We start from the raw sequence: 27,331 nt of genomic DNA on the forward strand, positions 1-27,331 counted from the left end.
TCATCGAGGAATGTTTCATATTCATGCATGGTATATATGCACTTTTCAATCTTTGAAGTAGCCAAACCTCCTCCGTGGACAGAGTGAAAAATGGATACATTTCGCTATTAAATGGGCATATCTTCAAAAGTTATGAGCCGATTGAAATATTGTATCGATTTATTAAAGCTAACGGGTAGGCTTCTTTACATACCAACATACTTGATCAACTTTTCTGAAATAGGGGAAAAGAGGGCGCAATGAGGGGCCTCTTTTTTTTGCAGGTCTTTTTTTGGGACACCCTGTAGACAAACGGAAAACCAATACTTTTGCTTGCTAGTGTCTCTATAACAATCTCCTGCGTGATCAACATAAAGGACAAAAAAGGACGCAGGGGAAATGGTTATTTGCATCTATTCAAAATGACCGCTAATACAGGGCTTAAATTTCATAATTGGGCGAATATGGATAAACCATCTAATTGTATTCCTCTCATTATCAGGATTCAGGAGAAGTATAGTTTGACTCATCTCCCATGTACAGTTTTTGAGTTATGGACATAAAATGTTGTGCACAGGAGTAAAAATAAAAATGCTCCGATTTTGATCAGTGGTCTCAAATTATTCCGCTTGGAACAACATTTGAAACAAAGAATAATAGTTTGTTACCTGGGTAACATCACAAAATAGGTCAAGGTTAACATGATTCAATGGGCTTTGACTTTGTTGCCCTGTTACCAAGGTCAAAAACACCTGAGATATGGCAAACTATTCTTTGGTTAAAATGTTTTTCCAAGCGGAACAATTTGAGACCAATTTGAGCGAAATTGGGACATTTTAAAGTTTTTTACATCTGTTCATAATGATGAGACTAAAATTTGACCTTTATTCCTATAACTCAAGAACTGTACATCGGAGATAGGTCAAACTATACTTTTTCTGAATTCTAATAATAAGAGGAATACAATTAGATGGTTTTTTTTATCCATATTCACCAATTTATTTAAAATTTAAAGCCACTTTGGAAATATGCAAATTAACATTCCCCCTGTGATTTTTTTCTCCTTTTTGGATGTTGTTCGGGGGGGGGGGGGCCTGTTTAGAGTCACTAGAAAGCAAATCATTGGTGTTCCATTTTTGTCTAGGTGTGCCCATTTTGGTACTTAAATTGATATAGCATTCATGAGTACTCGCTGATACATATACATATATATATGAGTGTGCAGGGCTGGGGCAATAGGGTTTAGGTGAAGCATCCCGATTTAAGGGGGTACTACACCCTTGTGGTAAATTTGTGACTATTTTTGCATTTTCTCAAAAATAATAACACACTGGTAACAAAAGTTATGTATATTATTGGGGCAAGGAATCCAATTACTACACTGAAATTTCAGTGATTCAAGACAAGCGGTTCAGTATATATGATAGGAAATGACAAATGAGGTACATCCTAGCGGTACCTATTTCTTATCATAAATAACAAACCGCTTGTCGTGGGACACTGAAATTCCAGTGTAGTAATTGGATTCCTTGCCCCTATAATATAAGTAACTTTTGTTACTAGTGTGTTTTTAGTTTTGAGAAAAATGCAAAAATAGACACAAATTTATCGAGGGGTGTAGTACCCCCTTAAGGCAGCATTTAAGGTTAAGGGCTGGGTTTATTAGTAGAGAGGCAACATCAGTATCTGCTCTTGTTAAGGTTTTCGTACAACATTTTTAGACAAAGGTGCCAACCGGGTTAGGATTAACCATTAATCGTTCTGTTAAACCTGGCTGGTATTTCTGAAAAGTGGCGCGAGCTGAGATACTTGGGTTAAAAATGCAGTTCTTGTGATTTTGTTCCCTTTTCCCCAAAATACCAATTCTTAAAACAGATATGGTGGAGAATACATACCACATGTTTGTGAAGAGATTCATCAGGTTTGTAGATAATTATAATTTGGAGTTTTCATATTACAAAACCAAATTTTTGACACTGACCTGACAGTTTCGTATGTCTTGGACGGCATACTTCCTCAGAGTGATTGCTCCGAGTACTCGCTTCACTCAGAGAATCAATATGGATTCGCAAGAGAGGTCCTGCCGTCATGAACAGAGACGAGGGGGCCCGTGACCATCTCAGTCACATGTATGACCCTCTCCTCAAGACCACCCCCTGGGGATGGAGCTGTGTTACCAGCAGCTAAGAGGATGATGGGATACCAATCACTCTGAGGAAGTATGTCGTCCAAGACATACAAAACTGTCAGGTCAGTGTCAAAAATGTGGTTTTGTAATATGAAAACTCCAAATTGTCACATGTTTATTCAATATTTGACAACACATTTTCACCTTTATATCTTGATGCAATATTTTGGTCAAATGTATTATCTTGATGATTTTGTTCAATTTTGACCCCAAAAAGATGATGTTACATGAAAAAAATCACAAAAACTGCATTTTTTCAACCCAAATATCTCAGCCAATGACAAAATGACAAAAACGTCAAAATCACTATGTGACCTCTCTAAATTTTAAATCATAGACTTGCAGCCCTCCTGCTATAGGCCTATGTATTTACATTTAGTAAAAGTCACAAAAACCACATTTTCAACCAGAATATCTCAGTCCGGGTCACTTTTCAGAAATGCCAGCCAGGTTAAACAGATAGAGCAGACTCTAATGATTAACCCGGCAAGCACCTTGTCCAAAACCGATGCACATGATCCTATGTAGCCACAGAGTGGCCTCTCAACTATAAGGATTTAGAATCCATTTGGCTTGTAATGTGGTTTACCCAGTATAAGATGGGGGAATATGACAGACCCCAAACCAAACATAAAACGGCAGTACTATCAATCTACAAAACTTCAACTCATACTAATAGGGTTTCAATAACTATTTATTACCAAATATGAAATAACATTTTGCTATTAACAAAGAAATGAGAAATACAACAAGTGACCACAGGGCATGATGCAGTCATGTCTACAGTAGAATTCAATTCGACCTTTGCAGGACTTAAACCCCATTAAAAGCTATTAAACCAAGATAACACTCATTGAAAGCAGCTCAACTGATTAAGGGTCGGTTCATAGTGAATATTCGAAGTCGAATATTCGTTGTCGAATACTTTTTGTGACGTCAAAATATATACGGCAACGAATAAAATATGATGACACGCCGAGTTGAATCGGATTAAATATCGCGCAACTGATAGCGAGATACTATTGATTTATATGAAAGGCTTGAGGTCACCTGAATATCGTTCGACGAACGATGATTTCAAAAATCCCCAATGAAAATTAACCTGCACAGTTGTGCAAAATGCACCTGGATAGTTCAAAAATGGCTGACGAACTGAAAGAAAACGTTATTAGTGCGGTACAAGCGTGTCCATTTTATATGACATAAAAGTAAGGGACTATATAAAGACGTCCAGGAAAAGGAAAATGCCTGGCAGGCAATAGCATTCCAATGTTGTAGTGATGGTAAGTTATGTTTTATGCAAATAATATGATATTTAGGCTTACAAACATAACCTACAAAATAACCTACTAAATCCAAGCGAGATCACCCGAAAATCTATGCAAGAGAAATTTCTACTGCTGCTGATGAAAAATCCTAGAGTGCGTTTCGAGGTTTTTTTCTGCACTTTACCAGTAGGCCTAATAAATTCATAAAAAAATAAAAAATAAAATAAACATTTAGAGCGAATGTTTTTACTCACTGCTCATCTGATCCACTTTCCCAGGAAATATCGATACTCCTTAGTTTTTTCCCCTAACTTTCCAGACATAATTATGAGTAAACATCAAAATTAATGTTTACAAACCAATCAAATATATATATACATTCGTTTGCATTTTGTACATTAATATTAATATTAATAATGTACAAACATTAAAAAGGGGGCCTAAGAGTATGTCTATTTTTAATCATATACTAATTCCGCCATGCCCAAACATATTTTATATATGAAATCGTATAAAAACTGACCCCTTGTAAATCTATGGAACCCCAAATTCCAATCAAAAATAAAAACAACTTTGTTATCAAATACACTAGGACTATACATTCATGACATTGTATTACAGGAATTTAATAGATGGTACATTTTAATAAATAAATAGATTAACACGGGTAATGGACGAGAAATATTTGGCAATACCGGATTTACCACATAGGCAGTGAATAATGAAATTAATAAAAAATAAATATAAATTAAATGAGAAAATGAAGGCAAGGACATTTGGTGAAGTATTGTTTTAGAATGCGAAGTAGTCTTACATGTTATCCTGGCCCAGGACACTGATTAATGTAAATTCGACCCATGATAGTTATTTTATCTACTTTTGCCAGCATTCAACCTGTTCAAGGTGATTTATGCCTATTTTAAATAAAATTCCGAAATCTGAAGTATCAACGTTGTATCGTGCACAAATTATGATCCGAGACTATTTCATTTGACACGGTTGTATGGATTTCAAAAGATCGGTCCTATAATAGATATCGATTAGAGAATTACAGCAAGAGACTTTGAGGATGCCGTAATCCTCTTGACCATCAACCAATCAGATAGACATATTTCAGAAATATATTCGTAGAGTTGAAACTCGTTCAACTCTGGAAATATATATTTCAAGTAATCTCGTTAGCAGCACTTTGGTTTGCAATAAAGCCACGAAGGGCGGTAATGCTAATATACGATTTCAGTCAAATATTGGTGCAAATATACGACTTCGGTCAACTATTTGGCTATTCTTTGCCCAAAATTATGAAATGTATATCAGTAACAACTCTTAGGAGGGTTTTCGAGTAATTTTAACGAAACAATTTTGGACTTGACGCTTAACTGTGGTGTTCTAGGGGAATTAAAATATCACAACTAACATGTTTAATTCAAAATCGTTGTCCTACAAGCACCTGTTAAATGGCTCGATTCACATTAGGTATAAGTTGGGACATTGTCAGATTGTGTGAACATTACAAATACAAAGGTTGAAAAACAAAAAGCCATTTAAAAATGAATTTAAAAGATCGTCTATTTGTAGCTTTATCACACTGAATAGACCAAATATCTGCCTCTGACGAAAAAATGTTTTCCATGCTGATTTGTTTTTGTAACGAGTATGTCCTTTCAAAAAGAAAGAAAAAAAGGCGGATATTACTTTTTAAAACTCAACGCATTACTATCTAACAGGCCTATAATTATAATTATAATGTTATACTTGATTAGATAACAATTAGCCATGTGTTTGATAATTACAGAAAATAAAATATGCAAAATTGCTTCTCAAAGCAAATTAAATTACCTGGAATATGATTGTATGGTGTTAAAGTATGCAGTTTAAAGTGAATTGTAAACAAAATGTGAAAACAGAAATGGACCTCTTGCATTATATGACCACTGGGGGTCACTTATATTCAATTTGCTCCTCCTGATCATCCTCCGCCCCGCAAATTATGCTAATTATATACCAATTATTCAAATGTCAATACTTTTTTACAACATTTATCATGCTAACTGTATTGGTCTCATCACAAGCTTTAGTTTGACACCAAATTTAACTACAAAGGCTGTAGGGCTCCCCAGGGTAGGCCTATATTATGAACCCCAAAATGTTACATCTCCACTTAAAACGCATGGCCACTTATTGACTTATTTATTGACTTATTTATTTCTTTATTAACTTATTAATTAATTTATTTGCTAATTTATTTCTTTATTAACTTATTAATTTATTTATTCATTTTTATTTTACAGACATTAAATCATGACAGTAGTTCAATATTGAGTTTACTTATTATTGCATTGACTACGTTAAAGAAATTCTCTAAATGTTGCTTACCTAGGTCAACGGGCAATACTTGTTAACAGTCGGGCAACGCTGTGAATTGTAGAAATATATCTTTCTCCGGTTCATAGTTTTATATTCGAAGCCGCATATATTTTGACGACCAAAAAGTATTCGAAGCCGAATATTCGCCTTCGAATATACACTTTGAACCAGCCTTAAATCATATATTATTATTATCTTCTCTGGTTAAATACACACATCATATGTTTCTGCTTTTACACGTACAATGGAGCAATGGCTGGGATTATAGTTTCAGTTGGGTGAACGATTATAAAGCGAGCGCTAGAGAACAATTCTGTGTGGGCTTTTGTTTACGAAATGAGACAAAACTCTGCTTATTGTTAACCAGCGTTCTTGAAAATGAGAAACATGGTGGTTTGCAGACTTAACACGGTTTGGAAATAATTTCTTCATATTTTTTGGTGTATGATCTGTCGTTTACATATCATTCCTAAAACACCAAAGTACGAATATTTCCAAACATCTAAATTAGCCAAAAATTTAGGACATGTTACAAAACTATATTGTCTAGAATTTTAGAAGAGTACTTTTAATATTGGCCGGTTATTTTTCACACAGCGACGTTAACTAGGCAATGTACTATTACCTATAACATTAACTAAAACACCAAAGTACGAATATTTCCAAACATCTAAATTAGCTAAAAATTTAGGACATGTTACAAAACTATATTTTCTAGAACTTTAGAAGAGTACTTTTAATATTGGCCGGTTATTTTTCACACAGCGACGTTAACTAGGCATATCCCCATTCTTTTAACGTAGGCTATTTGTAGAGGTCACGCGTCAATGGGAAAGAGCACTGTGTATTATTTATAGGAAAACGGACAGTAACTGCAGTATGTGTTACACTAACAGTTGCGGTATTAAAAGGGCATTTCGTGATCCACAGCCTCATCCCCACTTTTCTCAAAAAAGCTGAGATTTCTATACCACTGGAAACCTCTGGCTACATAATGTTTATTTACAAAACATTTCTTGCAGATTAATTCGTTTAGCAAAGATATCGTGAAGTTTGAATTTCGTTCTGATATACCAGAACGAAATTACAACGCATTGTCTATGGAGCAGTGTAATACACATAATCATGCATAACTTGCAAACGCAAAATCAGAATCAACTGCAATTTTGGGAATAAGCTTTTTTCGTGGATATGTACTGAAAAATGTCATTAAAAGAGAAGGTTAGGATCACGAAATACTCCTTTAAATAAGGACCACTGTACAAATCAATGTCAAGTTAATATGCAATTTAATTGACAGTTCATTAACTTTGAATGTAAACCACTTGCATTTAAAAATTTGGTAGGTATAGGCCTACTAGTGTTAAAACATGAAAACACTTCAAAAAGATAAAAAACATTTAGAACAGGCACAATGATGTACAGCGTACAATTCTGTATGTTTACCAACCCCATTTATCAGAAAATGCGTGCATATGCGCGCATGTGGTTCTCAACCCCCATTTATACTCTACTCAACATATAGGCCTACTTGATCAACTTTTCTGAAATAGGAGAAAAAGAGGGCGCAATGAGAGGCCTCTTTTTTTGGACACCCTGTAGACAAAAATGGAACGCCAATGCTTTTTCGTGTCGTCTGGACGAGTCAATTTACGTATGAGCTATACAGGGTGTCACCCCAAAAAAAGAGGCCCCTCATTGCGCCCTCTTTTTCGCCTATTCCTGAAAAGTTGATCAAATATATTTTAGTATGTAAAGAAACCTCTAATTATTAGCTTTAAATAAACCAAAACAATTATTTCAATCGGCTCATACCTTTTGAAGATATGCCCTTTTAAAGACAAGTACCCGTTTTTCACTCTGTCCACGGATAGCAAACAGAGTGGTTGGGATGGGTCATGCTGTGGAGTGACCTGCAAGAACTCCAGACCTCACACCACTTGATTTCTTCATTTGTGGCAAAATCGCGAGTATCCAGTGCACAGTACGCAACGCAATTGATGCAATGAGGACCAGGGCTGAAACCTGTATTCGTCAAGGAGGCAAAGAGGTAGAGGGCAGAGCAGCACAGTAAACTCACTTCAAAAGAACTAAATAGCCCTTTTCAGGGCTACCTTTTAAAAAAAAAAGAGAAATGACTAATATGTTGTCAATAAAAATAAAGCAAGAAATAATAAAGTAAGAAACATAATAAAACAAAAATGCATAAAATAACCGAGAAAAACATAAGTAATAGCAAAAGAAGTCCCATCCCACATCAATTTTGCCCAAATTAATGACACTTAACAAAATCCATACCTATAAGCCCACCGGTAAAGCCCATTCCATAAATTAAAGTTGTTATTTTATAAAGTTATCATCGAGGAATGTTTCATATTCATGCATGGTATATATGCACTTTTCAATCTTTGAAGTAGCCAAACCTCCTCCGTGGACAGAGTGAAAAATGGATACATTTCGCTATTCAGTATCGAAGTTACGTAATGTTACTATGTCAACGGGATCACGCGCTTGAGTTATGAACCACGATCGAAACAATCACCACACAAAGTATATGGCACTTGAAGGCATATCAAAATAGCGTGATCCGGTAACCAAGAGAATTACGTAACCACTTCGATGCTGAATTAAATGGGCATATCTTCAAAAGTTATGAGCCGATTGAAATATTGTATCGATTTATTAAAGCTAACGGGTAGGCTTCTTTACATACCAACATACTTGATCAACTTTTCTGAAATAGGGGAAAAGAGGGCTAATGAGGGGCCTCTTTTTTTTTGCAGGTCTTTTTGGGACACCCTGTAGACAAACGGAAAACCAATACTTTTGCTTGCTAGTGTCTCTATAACAATCTCCTGCGTGATCAACATAAAGGACAAAAATGACCGCCATGGATAAACCATCTAATTGTATTCCTCTCATTATCAGGATTCAGGAGAAGTATAGTTTGACTCATCTCCCATGTACAGTGTTTGAGTTATGGACATAAAATGTTGTGCACAGGAGTAAAAATAAAAATGCTCCGATTTTGATCAGTGGTCTCAAATTATTCCGCTTGGAACAACATTTGAAACAAAGAATAATAGTTTGTTACCTGGGTAACATCACAAAATAGGTCAAGGTTAACATGATTCAATGGGCTTTGACTTTGTTGCCCTGTTACCAAGGTCAAAAACACCTGAGATATGGCAAACTATTCTTTGGTTAAAATGTTTTTCCAAGCGGAACAATTTGAGACCAATTTGAGCGAAATTGGGACATTTTAAAGTTTTTTACATCTGTTCATAATGATGAGACTAAAATTTGACCTTTATTCCTATAACTCAAGAACTGTACATCGGGGATAGGTCAAACTATACTTTTTCTGAATTCTAATAATAAGAGGAATACAATTAGATGGTTTTTTTTATCCATATTCCCCAATTTATTTAAAATTGAAAGCCACTTTGGAAATATGCAAATTAACATTCCCCCTGTGCTTTTTTTTCTCCTTTTTGGATGTTGTTCTGGGGGCTGTTTAGAGTCACTAGAAAGCAAATCATTGGTGTTCCATTTTTGTCTAGGTGTGCCCATTTTGGTACTTAAATTGATATAGCATTCATGAGTACTCGCTGATACATATATATATGAGTGTGCAGGGCTGGGGCAATAGGGTTTAGGTGAAGCATCCCGATTTAAGGGGGTACTACACCCTTGTGGTAAATTTATGACTATTCTTGCATTTTTCTCAAAAAAATAATAACACACTGGTAAAAAAAGTTATGCATATTATTGGGGCAAGGAATCCAATTACTACACTGAAATTTCAGTGATTCAAGACAAGTGGTTCAGTATATATGATAGGAAATGACAAATGAGGTACATCCTAGCGGTACCTTATTTCTTATCATAAATAACAAACCGCTTGTCTTGGGTCACTGAAATTCCAGTGTAGTAATTGATTCCTTGCCCTATAATAAAGTAACTTTTGTTACTAGTGTGTTTTAGTTTTGAGAAAAATGCAAAAATAGACACAAATTTATCGAGGGGTGTAGTACCCTTAAGGCAGCATTTAAGGTTAAGGGCTGGGTTTATTAGTAGAGAGGCAACATCGGTATATCTAGACAAAGGTGCCAACCGGGTTAGGATTAACCATTAATCGTTCTGTTAAACCTGGCTGGTATTTCTGAAAAGTGGCACGAGCTGAGATAATTGGGTTGAAAAATACAGTTCTTGTTATTTTGTTCCCTTTTCCCCAAAATACCAATTCTTAAAACAGATATGGTGGAGAATACATACCACATGTTTGTGAAGAGATTCATCAGGTTTGTAGATAATTATAATTGGGAGTTTTCATATTACAAAACCAAATTTTTGACACTGACCTGACAGTTTCGTATGTCTTGGACGACATACTTCCTCAGAGTGATTGCTCCGAGTACTCGCTTCATCAGAGAATCAATATGGATTCGCAAGAGAGGTCCAAAAAATTTGGTTTTGTAATAAGAAAACTCCAAATTATAATGTCACATTTTTATTCAATATCAAACATCCAGCTCAATGCATTGATATACATTTCTTGTCAAATAAATTTTACATAAAAATAATGCATAAAATGGTCATTTTTGGTAAAAAATGAAAGAAACCCACATCATTTTGCATCAATATGGTATGATAGAATATTTGTGTTCACAGATTTAGAACATTCATATGCCCTTTGTAAGTTGCAGTCAATTTTCTTTTGTAGTTAGGGCTACTTGACATTTTTAGGTAAAAATTGGTAAAAAGTCACAAAAAACACATTTTCAACCAAAATATCTCAGTCCACGTTACTTTTCAGAATTGCCAGTTGGGTTAAACAGATAGAGGAGACTCTAATGATTAACCTGGCTGGCAAGTTGTCCAAAACTGATGCACAGGACCCTATATAGCCACAGAGTGACCTCTTTACTATAAGGATTTAGAGTCCATTTGGCTTGTAATGTGGTTTGCCAGATGGGTAAGATGTGGGAATATGATGGACCCACAGAATTAAAACCAGAGAATCAGGACTTGACCGCCATCTTGATACAGGCATAGAGCACAAATTGGGGGTATTCGGTTTCCCTCAGAATGCGCTCGAGGTATTTGTTGTTATGCAAGCGCGACATGGATGATGGGCGCATTTGAGAGACGCACTTGATGCGAACTGCAAGCGAGTTACAAGACGCTTCAGATGAGACACAGAATTGTGTTCGTTCGTCTCCGCGCACCGTCGGCAAGGACCCGAATACCCCCAATTTTCTCCCCATAGGTGACAGCGCGATTGTACGTGGCGGTATAGGGAGTCCCGGTTCTCCTTCTCTAATTCTGTGGATGGACCCCAAACATAAAACGGCAGTACTATCAATCTACAAAACTTCAACTCATACTTATAGGGTTTCAATAACTATTTATTACCAAATATCAAATAACATTTTGTATTAACAGAAATGAGAAATACGACAAGTGGTCACAGCGTCATTGTCACACTTACAGTTGCTGTATTAAATAAGGACCACTGTAGCTGTACAAATCAATGTCAGGTTAATATGCAATTTAATTGACAGTTCATTAACTTTGAATGTAAACCACTTGCATTAAAAAATTTGGTAGGTATACTAGTGTTAAAACATGAAAACACTTCACAAAGATAAAAAAAACACGTTTATAACAGGCACAATGATGGACAGCATACAATTCTGTATGTTTACCAAGGGGGTCCATACTCCAGTGCACTGATTGAATGGGGTGTAGGAGGTCATTCACACACTCAAGCTCACCCCTACACTTCCCAGTTCAGCGTCATAAGGGCACGGGGCATGTGCGCCCCCAATCGATCTGAAATTTTAAGAAATCCCATAGGAAAATTGACAAAATACGGCTTGTGCCTCCCCAATTAGACCAGGTGCCCCCAATCATGGTCGGTGCCCCCCATGTGATGACCAATGCCACTGCATATCACACTTCCGATAGAATCTTGACTTGATTGCTCAATTTAAGGGACCGTTCACAAACACTTGTTAGGGGGGCCTGATGCAAAAGGGGGGGGGGGCTGAAAAGTTTTGAACCTCCTAAGGGGGGGGGGGAATGGGGCTGAAAAAAATGACCATATATTTTCCTGGGAAAATTGAGTTTATATGCTTTTCTATGGGGTTGACCCGTAATTTTCATGTCAAAAAAAAAAAGGGGGGCGGGCTGAAATTTTTGAGGTCTGTAAAGGGAGGCCCCAAAAAAATTCTGTGATGAAATTTTTTTGCATCAGGCCCCCTAACAAGTATTTGTGAACGGTTCCTCACATGGCAATCTCTATAAGTTAACAGCTTAAAGGACACTCAATAGATCACATTAGACCCAATGATTCAACAGAGGGGGTTATAACAGCTCCTCTTCCAGTAGACTTTCTAGGGTTCCATTACTCCAAGGCAGAGGATGATGTAAGTACTACCCAGCACCCCACTGGGTTAACATGCCGTTAGCACAGCAATGTGAGTGAACATGACACCACTGCTTGACCACTGCATAGAGTGTTTGGTTAAACTTGAATTTGGACAGTTATATTTACAATAAAAACACTATTAATTTGCTGGTTGATTTCACATTTTATGTTATCTACAGAAGGTGTGAATTATCAGTCACATCACTTTTAATCTGAAATCGACCGAATAATAATGATGCACACACAATTTTAGAACAACATCTTTTGCACAGAATGCATTGGGATTTGAAAAGTAAAGTGGCAGTTGAAACTCGGGTTGAAACTGTAGTGATAACACTTTTGTAGTGCATGATGGGGCTTCCTTAAATCATCCTCTGACTCCAAGGGTCCACTACCCCACCCAAGTGACCCAACATGTTAGAATGTTTTGCAGCACTGAAGTTTTCAAAGAACGTTTTGTAAAAATGTTTTATACCCTCTATTTAACCCAACATTTACAAGTTTGTTTTTGTAAAATATTTTGTAGTTGATGTTTTCACAGTATTCACCCCATGCATTTATTTCTAGGGGGCACTTATTATAAGCCACACTAGACTTCCATGCTAACAAATGTTGCAATTGAGGAAACCAACATGAAGGAATAATACACCTTTTACAACTCAGGCCATAACACTTTCTTGTGTTTTTATTTACAATTATTGTGTGTGTATTCTTTCCAGGATCTGTGGTGCAACTGTTCCTGTGAAATCTCATGACCTCACTATGGACCACAATAGCCTCACCAAGCACAGTTAACACAGATCAAGATAATATTACAAAAATAAATACATTACATTGGGGCAATATACATTGTACAGAGCTTAAACATATTCTATACTCTTAACTAAAAAACAAAACAAAAACATGTGACAAGAATGATCAAGTAAAAGCTGGTGAGAAAATTTAGATATTTAGCTTATAGTTATACAGCATCCCTGAAACTTTGGAAACCATCGTATGCTCCGTGTAGGCTATAAAAAGTTAAAATATGGAAACATTTCAGTAATTTTCAAAAATAAAGAAATACCTAAGAAATGTTAGAATTTTTATGAAACTCTAAAAATGGAGTGAAGACTTATCTTTAGTTTGTTCTGAGTTTTAAATACACTATTTTTGATTTGCTATTGTTGGCTATTTTGCTGCAAGCCTGATTAGCAGTACGAACTACCTTAAAAATGCCCCTTTTTCATTTTTTTAAACTGACACATGTGATGTCGTGTACAAAGGGTCCCAAAACAGAGTATGGTTTGTACAAAATAAGATATAGGTAAATTTTGCAATACAAATTATACAAAGCTACATAATTAAATAAAATAACATATTCTATACTCTTCTAAATAAAAAAAAAAACCACATGTGACATGAATAATCACATAAAAGCTGGCAAGAAAATTTAGATATTTAACTCATACAGTATCCCTGAAACTTTGGAAACCATAGCATGCTCCATGTAGGCTAAACATTAACATTAAAATGTGGTAATTTTCAAAAATAAAGAAATACCTAAGAAACTCTAAAAATAGATGGAGTGATTACTTATCTTAAGTTTGTTCTGAGTTTTAAATCAATACACTATTTTTGATTTGCTATTGTTGGCTATTTTGCTGCAAGCCTGATTAGCAGTACAAACTACCTTAAAAATACCCCTTTTTCATTTTTTTTTAAACAGACACATGTCGCATACAAAGGGACAGAGTAAGGTTTGCTCTTTTTTGTTTTTCACAAAATAAGAATTTATATCAACATTATGAGCATGGTGAATATTTGATGAATATGCGATATACACGAGCGATCCAGGCGGGCGATATAGGTCAATTTTGTCTCTTACACAAAAGCTCTATTCTAGTAATACTTACTGCTCAACTTTTTCCTATCAAATGTAAACCACACAGGGTTACTAGTCAATTCTCTATTAGGAAACCAAGAATCATAACCATAGTACTCAGGAAAATAACAACTAGTACCAGGTTCCAATTCCTCCCCCTGACTAATACAAACAATTGCTCCTTGTTGAATTCCAAATATTGTCTCCCCGAGACTAAATTCTCTTCCTTCATCTTGTTTTCTTAAAGTCATTTGCATGGTGCCATCAATGTTTGATTTGAGAATCACAAGGCTGACATACAGGAAATGATCTGATATATCGTTCTCATCCAAGATTCGGTATAACTGGTCATTGTAGACGAATAGGAATGACTCTCCTGATTCCGCCAATTCGTCTCTTCGTCCAATATCTAATAACAACAATAAGAAATTGAGTGTTTTTGATATGTGTACTTTGTAATGTTTTATTTATAAATACAATCGAAGGAAATCGAGATATGTAAACCCCAACTGCATTTTTTGGGCGTACTCGATCAAGCGAGTACGCACCATTATATTGTCACTTTTGACCTTTAATGGCGTTTAGTACGAGATAAAACTTTCGTCACAATTTTGTAGTCTCAGCGAAACGATGCTTGTGATATTGTGCGATGCAGTTCGATGGAGTATTTTTATACTAATTACTCACTATAACATTAACGATCCATTACATACAAGCTAGACACCGTATCTCACAGTGATCTTCTGATAGAAGTAATAATTATTGGAAATACTAGAATCACTTTTGACCCATACCGGATGTTGCCAAAAATATTATGGTTGGAAGCAGCCATAAATATTTGCACAGTACAATTGCCAGATTTGTGTCAAGGTTTTCTCCCAATTAAAGTATATTAGAACTTCGTTATTTATTGTGATTCTAAATGTAACATATACTTGGCGAAAATGTTTGAGGGCGGCAAATAGGTTACGCGATACTGCAGTATCAGACACTTTTGTCCCAGCCTCTCAGATAAGGACCATACACAGACATTCGAAAAACCCGTCAAATATTATGTGCACATCATTGTAATAATGGTGTCTTATATTAGCCTCGGTTCGAGGCGCCTGGGCTCTGGGATGGTGTTTTTTTTTTTTTTCTTCTTTTTTTTTTCCTTTTTTTTTTTTTTTTTTTTTTTGCTTCTCGATTTATTTTATTATTCATGTGTCTTCATATCCTGTCCACCCACCTCTGATCTGTACATGATAATATCAGATTACTACCTCTCTTCGTTGTCATGGTTCTGAGAAAATAACCAGAGAAAATTGCAGATTCCAACCAGTTTTTTATGTCTTACACACACCACTGTAAAGTTCTCAGTGTATTGTAGGCTCCTTCTAATTCTTTCTTCCTCTGTAGAGAGGTAGTAATCTGATATTATCATGTACAGATCAGAGGTGGGTGGACAGGATATGAAGACACATGAATAATAAAATAAATCGAGAAGCAAAACAAAAAACAAACAAAAAAAAGGAAAAACAAAAGAAGAAAAAAAACAAAAAACAAAAAACACCATCCCAGAGCCCAGACGCCTCGAACCGAGGCTACATAATTAAACCCAGCGAATTAAACTTACTCATGGACACCAGCATCCCTTTTAAAGCAGTGACATCAGTTTTTCTGAGAAACACAGTCAGGGCGCACAACCATGTAATACTATTTGGTGGTGTGAAATCTACAGGCATAAAAACTCCAAAAACACTTACGATTTACTTGCCAGGTGTCTGTCTCTGGGTCATACATCATCAGGTCTTCTACTAGGTAGTAAGAATCATCAAACATATCTTCATCGTCGTCATCTACGTCTTCATCTCTGTCTTCCATTCGCATTACACTGCTCACAAAGATCTTTCCTTCAAATACTACTGATGAAATACTGGGCTCATTTTCAAAACTGTCTGGTGATTTCATATCTTCCCACTTCACCTCATTTATGTCATAGCGCTCCATCATTATTTGTGGCTCACCGGTAAACAGACTTCCACTAATGGTGCCAATTGCATATATGTAACCTTCTAAAGAGACCAGTGTCGTTTTGTTCAGACGTTTGGACATTGATGGCAACTGGAGCCACTTGTTGTCTCCAGCTTGGTAACTGTAGAATTCCTTTCTGCTTTCTCCTCCCACAGCATACAGGATACCATCTACAACAACCATCGAGTACTTGGCTTTTTTACCAGGTAGTGGAGTCAATTTATCCAAAGCAAACCAGTTTTCATTATTAACAGCATAAAATTGAAACTTCCTACCATTTGATACAATTGGTGCCTGTTTTTATAAAAAAGAAAACAACAGTATTAGTGATTTAGTGTTTTTCACTCACAAATCAAACTGCAAGGTGTGGTATTCTTTAAACCTTCAGAATTCATATTTTGTCACATTCCTCCACTCATCAGCAGTGTAGCCAGCTTTTTTTGAGGGGTGGGGAAAGCCACATTTTTGAACCCATTTGTGAACTTTTCATATCATTTTTAGTCATTTTAATGACATTTTACTCTTTGCTTTTCCTATTTTAGCCCTGAATATTTTCTGTGGCTACACCACTAGCCCAAGTAAATGAAAATATCCTAGTGCTGTCAATGGCTGCCTGTTTCCACAAATTTTCAGACAGAATAGTGGGATAAATGAAGTTGCCCAATTCAATTTTTTTCTTGACCATTAGTTTCTATGGACAGAAAAGTGCAGTGCAAATGACAACTAGAATTATGTGGTTCGTAAGTAAGGTGGCCCCACACACAGGTGTGTAAATAACAAAGGTTTGCAAATACAAATAATATGCAATATGCAAATAAGCTTATTAATTATAAATTAATATTCATGACACAAGCTATACACCACATCAAGCCACCATATACTTTCACAATACCAAAAGTTTAAAGTTGATCTGTTATTGTAATTAAGCTGCACAGTGGTTGAATGAACATATAGGCAAAGTATACAAAGCATTAATATTTACATGCAAATAACATGACACAAACTATACAGCATATCAGGCTACCATATCCTTAAATGGCACGCCTCTGGACTGACTGCATCTATAGTGGGAATTCCAATTGAATGAACGCAGCTTTCAATAGTGTGTGAATTTTTGCGTACACTGCGCGATGTACGCCAGCGTGTGCGACTGCTTGAGTAACGCGGAAGTGAATCCAAGCATGCCAACGCACTTGTGATTGGATAGCATTGTATCCAAGGTCGTGCGCTCGCGTTGTAGTTTGAAATACGCAATATACGATCGCGGTTGGATCGAGTGCAGCTGTTAAAAGCTGCGTTCATTCAATTGGAATTCTTACTATAGCATTGACAGTTGCTCCATGCCATGACGTGCTACCATACTCCCATCTTCATCTGACCATGTCTTGTTACATGCTAAGAAAGCCCTGGCTGAAATTTGATACACTTTTGATACACCACTTTTGATACGTATGAAAAATGTATGAAATAAAAGGCTTTGAATTGGAACCCTCATTTCATACACTTTTATGTATCAAAACTGTATCAAATTAACATTGCATACACATTTTATACATATCAAAAGTGTATCAAATGCCAAGATAATGTATCAAAAAGTATCAAATGAAATGTATCCTTTCATTTCATACATATTTGATACATAATTATATCAAAAGTGTATCAAATATGTAACTGTATCAAATCAGGGTTCCAATTTAAACTGTATCAAATTAGCATTCAAATTTTTATCCTTTCATTTCATACACATTTCATACATAATTTATATCAAAAGTGTATCGAATATGTTACTTTATCAAATGAGGGTTCCAATTTAAACTGTATCAAATTAGCATTGAAATTTTTATCCTTTCATTTCATACACATTTCATTCATAATTTATATCAAAAGTGTATTGAATATGTTACTGTATCAAATCAGGGTTCCAATTTAAACTGTATCAAATTAGCGTTCAAATTTTTATCCTTTCATTTCATACACATTTCATACATCATTTATATCAAAAGTGTATCGAATATGTTACTGTATCAAATGAGGGTTCCAATTTAAACTGTATCAAATTAGCATTGAAATTTTTATCCTTTCATTTCATACACATTTCATACATAATTTATATCAAAAGTGTATCGAATATGTTACTGTATCAAATGAGGGTTCCAATTTAAACTATCAAATTTTCGTTGAAATTTTTATCCTTTCATTTCATACACATTTCATACATAATTTATATCAAAAGTGTATTGAATATGTTACTGTATCAAATGAGGGTTCCAATTTAAACTGTATCAAATTTATGCGTTCAAATTTTTTTATCCTTTCATTTCATACACATTTCATACATAATTTATATCAAAAGTGTATCGAATATGTTACTGTATCAAATGAGGGTTCCAATTTAAACTGTATCAAATTTATGCGTTCAAATTTTTATCCTTTCATTTCATACATATTTCATACATAATTATATCAAAAGTGTATGAAATATGTAACTGTATCAAATCAGCGTTCCAATTTAAACTGTATCAAATTAGCGTTCAAATTTTATCCTTTCATTTCATACACATTTCATACATAATTATATCAAAAGTGTATGAAATATGTAACTGTATCAAATCAGGGTTCCAATTTAAACTGTATCAAATTAGCGTTGAAATTTTTATCCTTTCATTTCATACACATTTCATACATAATTTATATCAAAAGTGTATCGAATATGTTACTGTATCAAATGAGGGTTCCAATTTAAACTGTATCAAATTTATGCGTTCAAATTTTTATCCTTTCATTTCATACATATTTCAAACATAATTATATCAAAAGTGTATGAAATATGTAACTGTATCAAATCAGCGTTCCAATTTAATAAACTGTATCAAATTAGCGTTGAAATTTTTATACTTTCATTTCATACACATTTCATACATAATTTATATCAAAAGTGTATCGAATATGTTACTGTATCAAATCAGGGTTCCAATTTAAACTGTATCAAATTAGTGTTCAAATTTTTATCCTTTCATTTCATACACATTTCATACATAATTTATATCAAAAGTGTATCGAATATGTTACTGTATCAAATGAGGGTTCCAATTTAAACTGTATCAAATTAACGTTGAAATTTTTATCCTTTCACTTCATACACATTTCATACATAATTATATCAAAAGTGTATGAAATATGTAACTGTATCAAATCAGCTGCTCCAATTTAAACTGTATCAAATTAGCGCTCAAATTTTATCCTTTCATTTCATACACATTTCATACATAATTATATCAAAAGTGTATGAAATATGTAACTGTATCAAATCAGGGTTCCAATTTAAACTGTATCAAATTAGCGTTGAAATTTTTATCCTTTCATTTCATACACATTTCATACATAATTTATATCAAAAGTGTATCGAATATGTTACTGTATCAAATGAGGGTTCCAATTTAAACTGTATCAAATTTATGCTCAAATTTTTATCCTTTCATTTCATACATATTTCATACATAATTATATCAAAAGTGTATGAAATATGTAACTGTATCAAATCAGCGTTCCAATTTAAACTGTATCAAATTAGCGTTGTAATTTTTATACTTTCATTTCATACACATTTCATACATAATTTATATCAAAAGTGTATCGAATATGTTACTGTATCAAATCAGGGTTCCAATTTAAACTGTATCAAATTAGCGTTCAAATTTTTATCCTTTCATTTCATACACATTTCATACATAATTTATATCAAAAGTGTATCGAATATGTTACTGTATCAAATGAGGGTTCCAATTTAAACTGTATCAAATTAGCGTTGAAATTTTTATCCTTTCATTTCATACACATTTCATACATAATTATATCAAAAGTGTATGAAATATGTAACTGTATCAAATCAGCGTTCCAATTTAAACTGTATCAAATTAGCGTTCAAATTTTATCCTTTCATTTCATACACATTTCATACATAATTATATCAAAAGTGTATGAAATATGTAACTGTATCAAATCAGGGTTCCAATTTAAACTGTATCAAATTAGCGTTGAAATTTTTATCCTTTCATTTCATACACATTTCATACATAATTTATTTCAAAAGTGTATCGAATATGTTACTGTATCAAATCAGCGTTCCAATTTAAACTGTATCAAATTAGCGTTGAAATTTTGATCCTTTCATTTCATACACATTTCATACATAATTATATCAAAAGTGTATCAAATATGTCACTGTATGAAATCAGCGTGCCAATTTAAACTGTATCAAATTAGCATTGAAATTCTTATCCTTTCATTTTATACACATTTTATACATAATTATATCAAAAGTGTATCAAATATGTCACTGTATCAAATCAGCGTTCTAATTCTAATGCTGGCCAGCTGGACCGCCCTATTTTTGATACATGCCATTTGATACACTTTTGATACAGTTTTTTATACACTTTTGATAGTTTTTTGATACACTTTTGATAGTTTTTTGATACACTTTTGATACATTTTTTTATACACTTTTGATACAGTTTTGATACACTTTTGATACAGTTTTTATACACTTTTGATACAGTGTTTATACACTTTTGATACAGTTTTTCAAATTTCAAAATTGGTCCAATCAAGCTCAAATTCAACAAGAATTATCCATACATGATCTAAACATATTTGCAAACATTAATGACCCCAAAGTGAAGGGGTCAACTTAGGTCAAATTTTGAAATTAGTCTAATCAAGCTCAAATTCAACACTTCCCTCTACTGCTAATGCTGACCTCAAGCACTTTCCCCCATCACGGAGCAGCTCAATGCACTTTCCCTATCAACGTTCAAAATTACAACGCAATAGGATAAATGTGTGAGAAAGTCTTGCAAAAAAGAAGCAAAACCCAACCAAAATGGAACATACATACATCAGAAGGCCTGCTTGGAATGCAGTGCTTGTCACTGAAGTTGTTACCCTCAATAAAGAGACAAAAAGGCTACCAATAACATCTACTATACAGGCATGTGCTATATTCATGCTTAATACATATACATTGAGGCCCTATATATAATATATAGTAAGCTTACCTTATCAGAACAAAGTCAGATATTTCCTCTTTAATCACAGTCCCTGATTACAACTACATTGTAACTTAATGTGCAGTCTACAAGCATGTTTATATATTCATCATGATAAATAAAACACCATAATTTGCTCTAAAATACAGTACATTTCCAAATGCAAATCCTGGTGTTAACTGCATACATGCCACATGGGCAAATTTGAAAATGATGAGTCATTATCTAGACATGTGATCAGTTATTGATACAGTTTTGATACACTACAAAAGGTCAGTTTATGAAAGCCCAATTTGATACACTTTTGATATACCTCTAGCCACCCAAAATAAACTAAGTCCAATTTAATACGCTTTTGATACACTAAAAACAGGCAAAGTCCAATTTAATACACTTTTGATACACTGTATGCAGCCAGAATTTGACTAAGTCCAATTTGATACACTTTTGATATACCTCTAGACACCAAAAAATTAACTAAGTTCAATTTGATACACTTTACATACACTAAAAAACAGGCAAAGTCCAATTTAATACACTTTTGATACACTGTATGCAGCCAGAATTTGACTAAGTCCAATTTGATACACTTTTGATATACATCTAGCACCAAAAAGTTCACTTTGATACACTTTACATACACTGAAAAACTGCAAAGTTCAATTTGATACACTTTGATACACCACAAGCATGGCCAAAATTAACTAAGTTCAAATTTGATACACTTTTGATACATTTTTGATACAGTTAGGTGGTATTTGATACAGTTTTGATACCTTATATTTTCAGTTGATACATTTTCAATACACCTTTGTATATCAAAACTGTATTAAATTGCTGTTTGATACAGTTTTAATACACTTTGATACACTTTTGATACACTTCTTGCTGTATAGAATTTCTGCTAGGGAGATTACTACTATATTATTAACTTACACCCCTCTAGAATCAAGCCTTGAAAAATCCATTGTATAACCTTAAACAACATTTATTATTTATTTAAAATCATACCGTAATAGTGCTTCTAGTTGCTGCGATTTCTGGGTTCTCAATTGCCAGGATATCTCTAGGTTTCTTCAATGCTTGTACCTGAAGCACCTGGTTAACCAATTCTAAACACTCTGGAATGCTGAGTATTTCTGCACTAACAAGCTCTTTGATATCTTCTGAAGCCACAAGTCCAAGACGAACCTTCTGTAGAAGTTGGTGTGAGTGTTTCTTCCGGTTTTCCCAGTCATGTTTCAGCCAGTTGATTACCAACTCTAGCACCTGTGATTGATAGTTCATACAAGCATAGACTAGGTAATAAGTAAAAATATGGTCCAAAATCATTTCAAATACTTTCACTTTTACTACAATTGCCATTATCAAGCTGATGATCAACATGTAAATCACTGGAATGAAGACTGTATGACTGAGTGAGTGATTGACAATAGTTTAGAATTCCAAGCTTTGGAAGAAGCAATGCATCACTTTGAAGGTTAAGATGGCTATGGGTTTAGGGAGTGTTCAGAAATACTTTGGTGGTAGGGGGGTGGGCACTTGGAAATGGTTAGAGAACCTGGAACTTTTTTGTTTTGACCCCATCTTTTAGACATACAAAACTTTAACCCCTTTCCAAGAGCTAAAAAACAACTTACTCCATTTTGCAGTAACAAACTCGAGCATACTATAACAATCATACATGTTTGTTTATACATTTATTTATTTATATAGGCCTACTTCATACAAACATGCAATGCCCATGATCAGGGTAAAAAGGGACTTATTGGTACAATGTCTGCGCGTAGTGCACAAACATTTTGTTATGTTCTTGTTCTTTTGCTATTTTCTTGTTAACATTTTTTTGAACCCCTTTTTGAAAACCTAAAACTTTTTTGACCCTCTCTTCATTTTGCCCAGCCCCTTCCCCACCAAAGTATTTCTGAACACTCCCTTAGGTGGGCTTGCTCACTTGGGCCCCACATGTGCTTGTCCACTCTGGCCTACAATGGACCCATAAATTACTCCCTGCTAGCACAACAGGCTCCCATCCAGGCCCGGGGACAAACAGACCTGGGAACATGCCATTGCCTAACTTTGGCCAGCTGGACCCACAAATTTCAACATTTCTACTAGTACTAAGCTGGGGCCCCATGGTCTGGTGTTATCATATAAATCTGGAAAATAATGTAGACTTATTATTTGTCCATTTTTTGGGTTACACACAAATTTAAAAAAAAAAGGTTTTTCCAGATCAAGAAAATCTAAAAAGGTTACTTTTAAAAAGTAAATCTGACGTCCTCAAACTGGAATCTTGAATGTATCATATTCCTTCTGATATAAAATTCATATTAATATTAGAGTCCTTGTGCCAGACTTTTAACTGTAACACATGAACATGATGAAGGCTACTTACTTGTTTTTCATCATCCTCACTCCCTAGGTTTTCCTGAGATAGAAAAGCTTGCAGTAAAGTCATACCTGCATTCTCTAGAAATACATCCAAGCACTTCAAACATTCCACATGATCCTCAAAGTACTTCAGCGAAGCCTCATGAAGATGTTGCAGGTCATTGTGTTCCTCAGCAAGCAACATGACCTTACAAACATCACCTACAGACAGTTTATGGTTACGTTCGTCCTTTAACAGTAATCTTTCAATAGTGGAAGAGCAGATTTCCACAAATTTTGTAAACTGCATATAACACGCCATTTCAAGCACTTCATAGATGCAAGCAGATACCTGCGAAACCATCACCTTACCAGTGTATGCAAAGTTTAGTAATATCTCAAAGGCCGCTGCACTGCCATCTATCTTGATCTTCTTGTCTGAACTTTCTCTAAATCCAGATGTAAACATTGCCAGAAAATAGTCGCCAGTAGCTGCAAGAACAGTTTTGTGTGCATGGAAAGATTTCCCACCCACACTGATGATGACATCACACAACTGATTTTGCTCTCGCAGGTTGTTCAAACCCTTCAGTAGTTCTTCTGGGAACCTCCAACTGGACTCCATATTGCTGGTAGTAAACATTTTGGTGTGTTGTTCTAGTTGGCTGTTTAATCACATACTAAAAATGAAAAAGACAAATACATAAACAGCACTTCCCTTAAAAATTGCAAGCAGGGTCGGATCCAGGAATTTTTGAGAGAGGGGGCGCCTTTTGGTCGACGATGAAAAAAATGGTGTTAAGGGGGTTACCCCCTCGTAAACTCAATGGTTTTGGCCCATTATTTGCTGTTCATGGCGAATTTGTTAATTTTAAGTTAGGCCTGCGCCGTTGCTAGTCAAAAATAGAGGGGCGCGCGGCGCGCCCCTAAATCCGCCCTGGCAAGTCACATCAAGAAGATTCTATCACACAGATCTAGTTCAAATGTTTAGGGGTATTGCAATTATGTGTACTCCTGGGGCACTGTACAAATTATAATGGAAGGCAAAGGATTTTTGTCACACAAAATATACATTATGTGGAGGCGCTGTATTTAGCATTAGCTTTGGATATTTAATTATTTTCTTTACTTTCCACCCGACTTAAGGGATCTGGAATGAGCGTTTTTGAGCATTTCGACAGTATTTTTTGTGGGACATGAAAGCACATCAGACATATCGAATTGCATTCTGAATACAAAGAATGTCTTTCTGATATCAAATAATTTTCATTTTTTGAAATTCACGATATAATACAAATTTTATGACAAATTATTAAAATTTGATATTTTTCACATTTTTGATATAACAGTCCTCGAAGTAAATTTTATAAATCTAATGATATATTCTTAAAGTATTTGTAGCTGGGAGGAAAAGCCGACGATCAATTGAAAATTTTGACCTTTAATATTGAAGATATGGATTTTTTTACCCAAAAGACCTAACTTTTTTGTGTTTTGGGAAAAAAATCCATATCTTCAATACGAAAGGTCAAAATTTTCAATTGATCGTCGGCTTTTCATCCCACCTACATTTGAGTTTAAATCATCAGATTTATAAAGTTTACTTCGAGTACTGTTTTTATCAAAAATATTTTTTAATCATTTGCCATAAAATGTGGATTACATTGCGAATTTCAAAAAATCAAAATTATTTGATATCAGAAGGACATTCTTCATTTCAGAATGCAATTCGATATGTTTGATGTGCTCTAATGTCCCACAATAAATACTGTCCAAACGTTCATACCCCATCCCTTAAAGCCATATTATAACATTTTCATACAAAATAGATTAGCATTTCTTTGCCATAAAATGTTAGCTTTACTGTCAGATATATCCCATTTCCCATTTTATTTTTGAGCCGAACAACTAAGGCAAGGCAAAGAAAATTGGAATTTACTACCAGCGCCGATGTCGCCAATACGTATCACTCCTTCAGTCGTGTTATGGTACGATCCGTTGCTGTATAGATACTGTCCCGCGTGCCGTATACGTACTGTGTGTTATGAACATCATGTATGCGTACGACTAATAATTCCATCGTAATAATAAAACGACGGTTCCTATGGTAGATTCTAAAATCAGAATTGTTCAGTATTGAAGTGCCAATATAATTATGACATTATGATATGTTGCATTCAATAATATAAGCCTACGTACTCTCTACTTTTACTGTCACTAATATATAAACTTTTTTTCATAACAATTTTATACTAGTATTTTGATGTAATAAATATCATTATAATTTCGAGTTCAACTAAATGCTTTCATCATGATTAATAACATGCTTTTATTTATCAAAAATCGACTATGGCATAGTCTAATTAAAAGGGCATTTTGTGACGCGTGATCCACAGCCTCATCCCCCCACTTTTCTCAAAAAATGTTGAGATTTTTTATTTTTATATCACTGGAAACCTCTGGCTACATAATGTTTCTGTACAAAATATTTCTTGTGAAATTTGAATTTCGTTCTGGTATACCAGAGCAAAATTACAATGCGTTGTCCATATGGAGCAGTGCAATACACATAATCATGCATAACTCGCAAACGCAAAATCGGAATCAACTGAAATTTTGGGACTTTTTTTGTGGATATGTAGGCCTACTGAAAAATGTCATAAAAAGAGGATGCTAGGATCACAAAATACTCCTTTAAGACCTAACTTTTGAGATGGTAATTTGCATGTTTGATGGTGCAAAATTAACAATAAGGTGCCGCTTATACCGCAAGATTCAGCAAGTCATCATCACGACAGTTGTAAACAAACCATGCTCGAATTTGATTGACAGATGACGTCAGAGTCAGACGTTATAAATTCTTTTTTTAAAATTATAAACCCTAAACCTAAAATACACCAAATAATTTAGACCACCTACAACAGAGGATTGCCTGCCGTTTTATATATGCAGACGTTTCTGTGGGATACCACTGCACTGTGCTCTGAGCAGTAACAGTGAGTGTGATAAGCTTATTTACGAATACGATACGAGTTACAGGGTTTAGGTGTTTCATGTAATCTTTGTACTTTTTACACCATAATAAGACCTAACATAAACCGTACATGTGTAGAAAGTTTTAAATTGACTGAGAAGGTGTCAATTCAAAGTTTAAATCAATTTTAAATACTTACCCGGTTTTCCTGTTTGAACAATTTGACAATTTGTGTAGGTAATTACAGCCCGTCACACTACAGGCGCACACCACAAGACCACAATTAAGGATCAACAGCTTTTTTGAAAAGGGGTATAATCCTTCTTGTCTTCCATGAGCAACCGCGTCACAGTCTAAACGCAGGACAACCGATTCTTTTGTTCTGCTTAGTCGCGCTAAAAGTCGATCGATACATGTTAAAATCAGCACAATTTCGAGATGCACCTTTTTGCTATGAAATTTATTTTCTCGGTCAAATATAAAGCAAAATTTTTTTTTTCTTCAGTAATGTCAAATAAAAACATAGTGCTTGGATGAACATTTTTTAAAAATCCTGGTGTTAAAATTAAGCATCAAATTGTGTCTTTTAGTGTGATATTTTTGATTTTTATAGGCCTTTAGTTCGCCCGTGAGCTTTTTACAGAATTCATTTTTAGCGTCTCAAACTAATATAGTTTGCTAAAGAAAGATATTTCCCACCTCTGTAAAGCACATCGTGTGGGTCTATATATTATAGTTTTGTCAGAATGTCCGTTTTTATTTTACCCTTTTTCCCTTCATCCTCCAAAAATGTCAAAATCAGTACTTTATCTCGAGAGCAA

At 34.7% G+C, this 27,331-nt stretch overlaps 1 protein-coding gene across 1 annotated transcript; it reads right to left on the reverse strand.

Annotated features, from left to right (window-relative positions):
- Positions 1-13,787: 13,787 nt before the first annotated feature.
- Positions 13,788-26,804, reverse strand: LOC140156030 (kelch-like protein 25). Its single transcript, XM_072179136.1, has 5 exons — positions 26,710-26,804; positions 23,562-24,216; positions 22,175-22,432; positions 15,848-16,409; positions 13,788-14,511 (listed from the first exon to the last, which is right to left on the reverse strand). Exons 2-5 carry the CDS (start codon positions 24,177-24,179, stop codon positions 14,120-14,122), a joined length of 1,830 nt encoding a protein of 609 aa, XP_072035237.1. The 5' UTR covers positions 24,180-24,216; positions 26,710-26,804; the 3' UTR covers positions 13,788-14,119.
- Between the last annotated feature and the right edge of the window lie 527 nt (positions 26,805-27,331).

Source organism: Amphiura filiformis, chromosome 6 (genome assembly GCF_039555335.1).
Source record: "Amphiura filiformis chromosome 6, Afil_fr2py, whole genome shotgun sequence".
In the NCBI taxonomy this organism is placed as follows: domain Eukaryota; kingdom Metazoa; phylum Echinodermata; class Ophiuroidea; order Amphilepidida; family Amphiuridae; genus Amphiura; species Amphiura filiformis.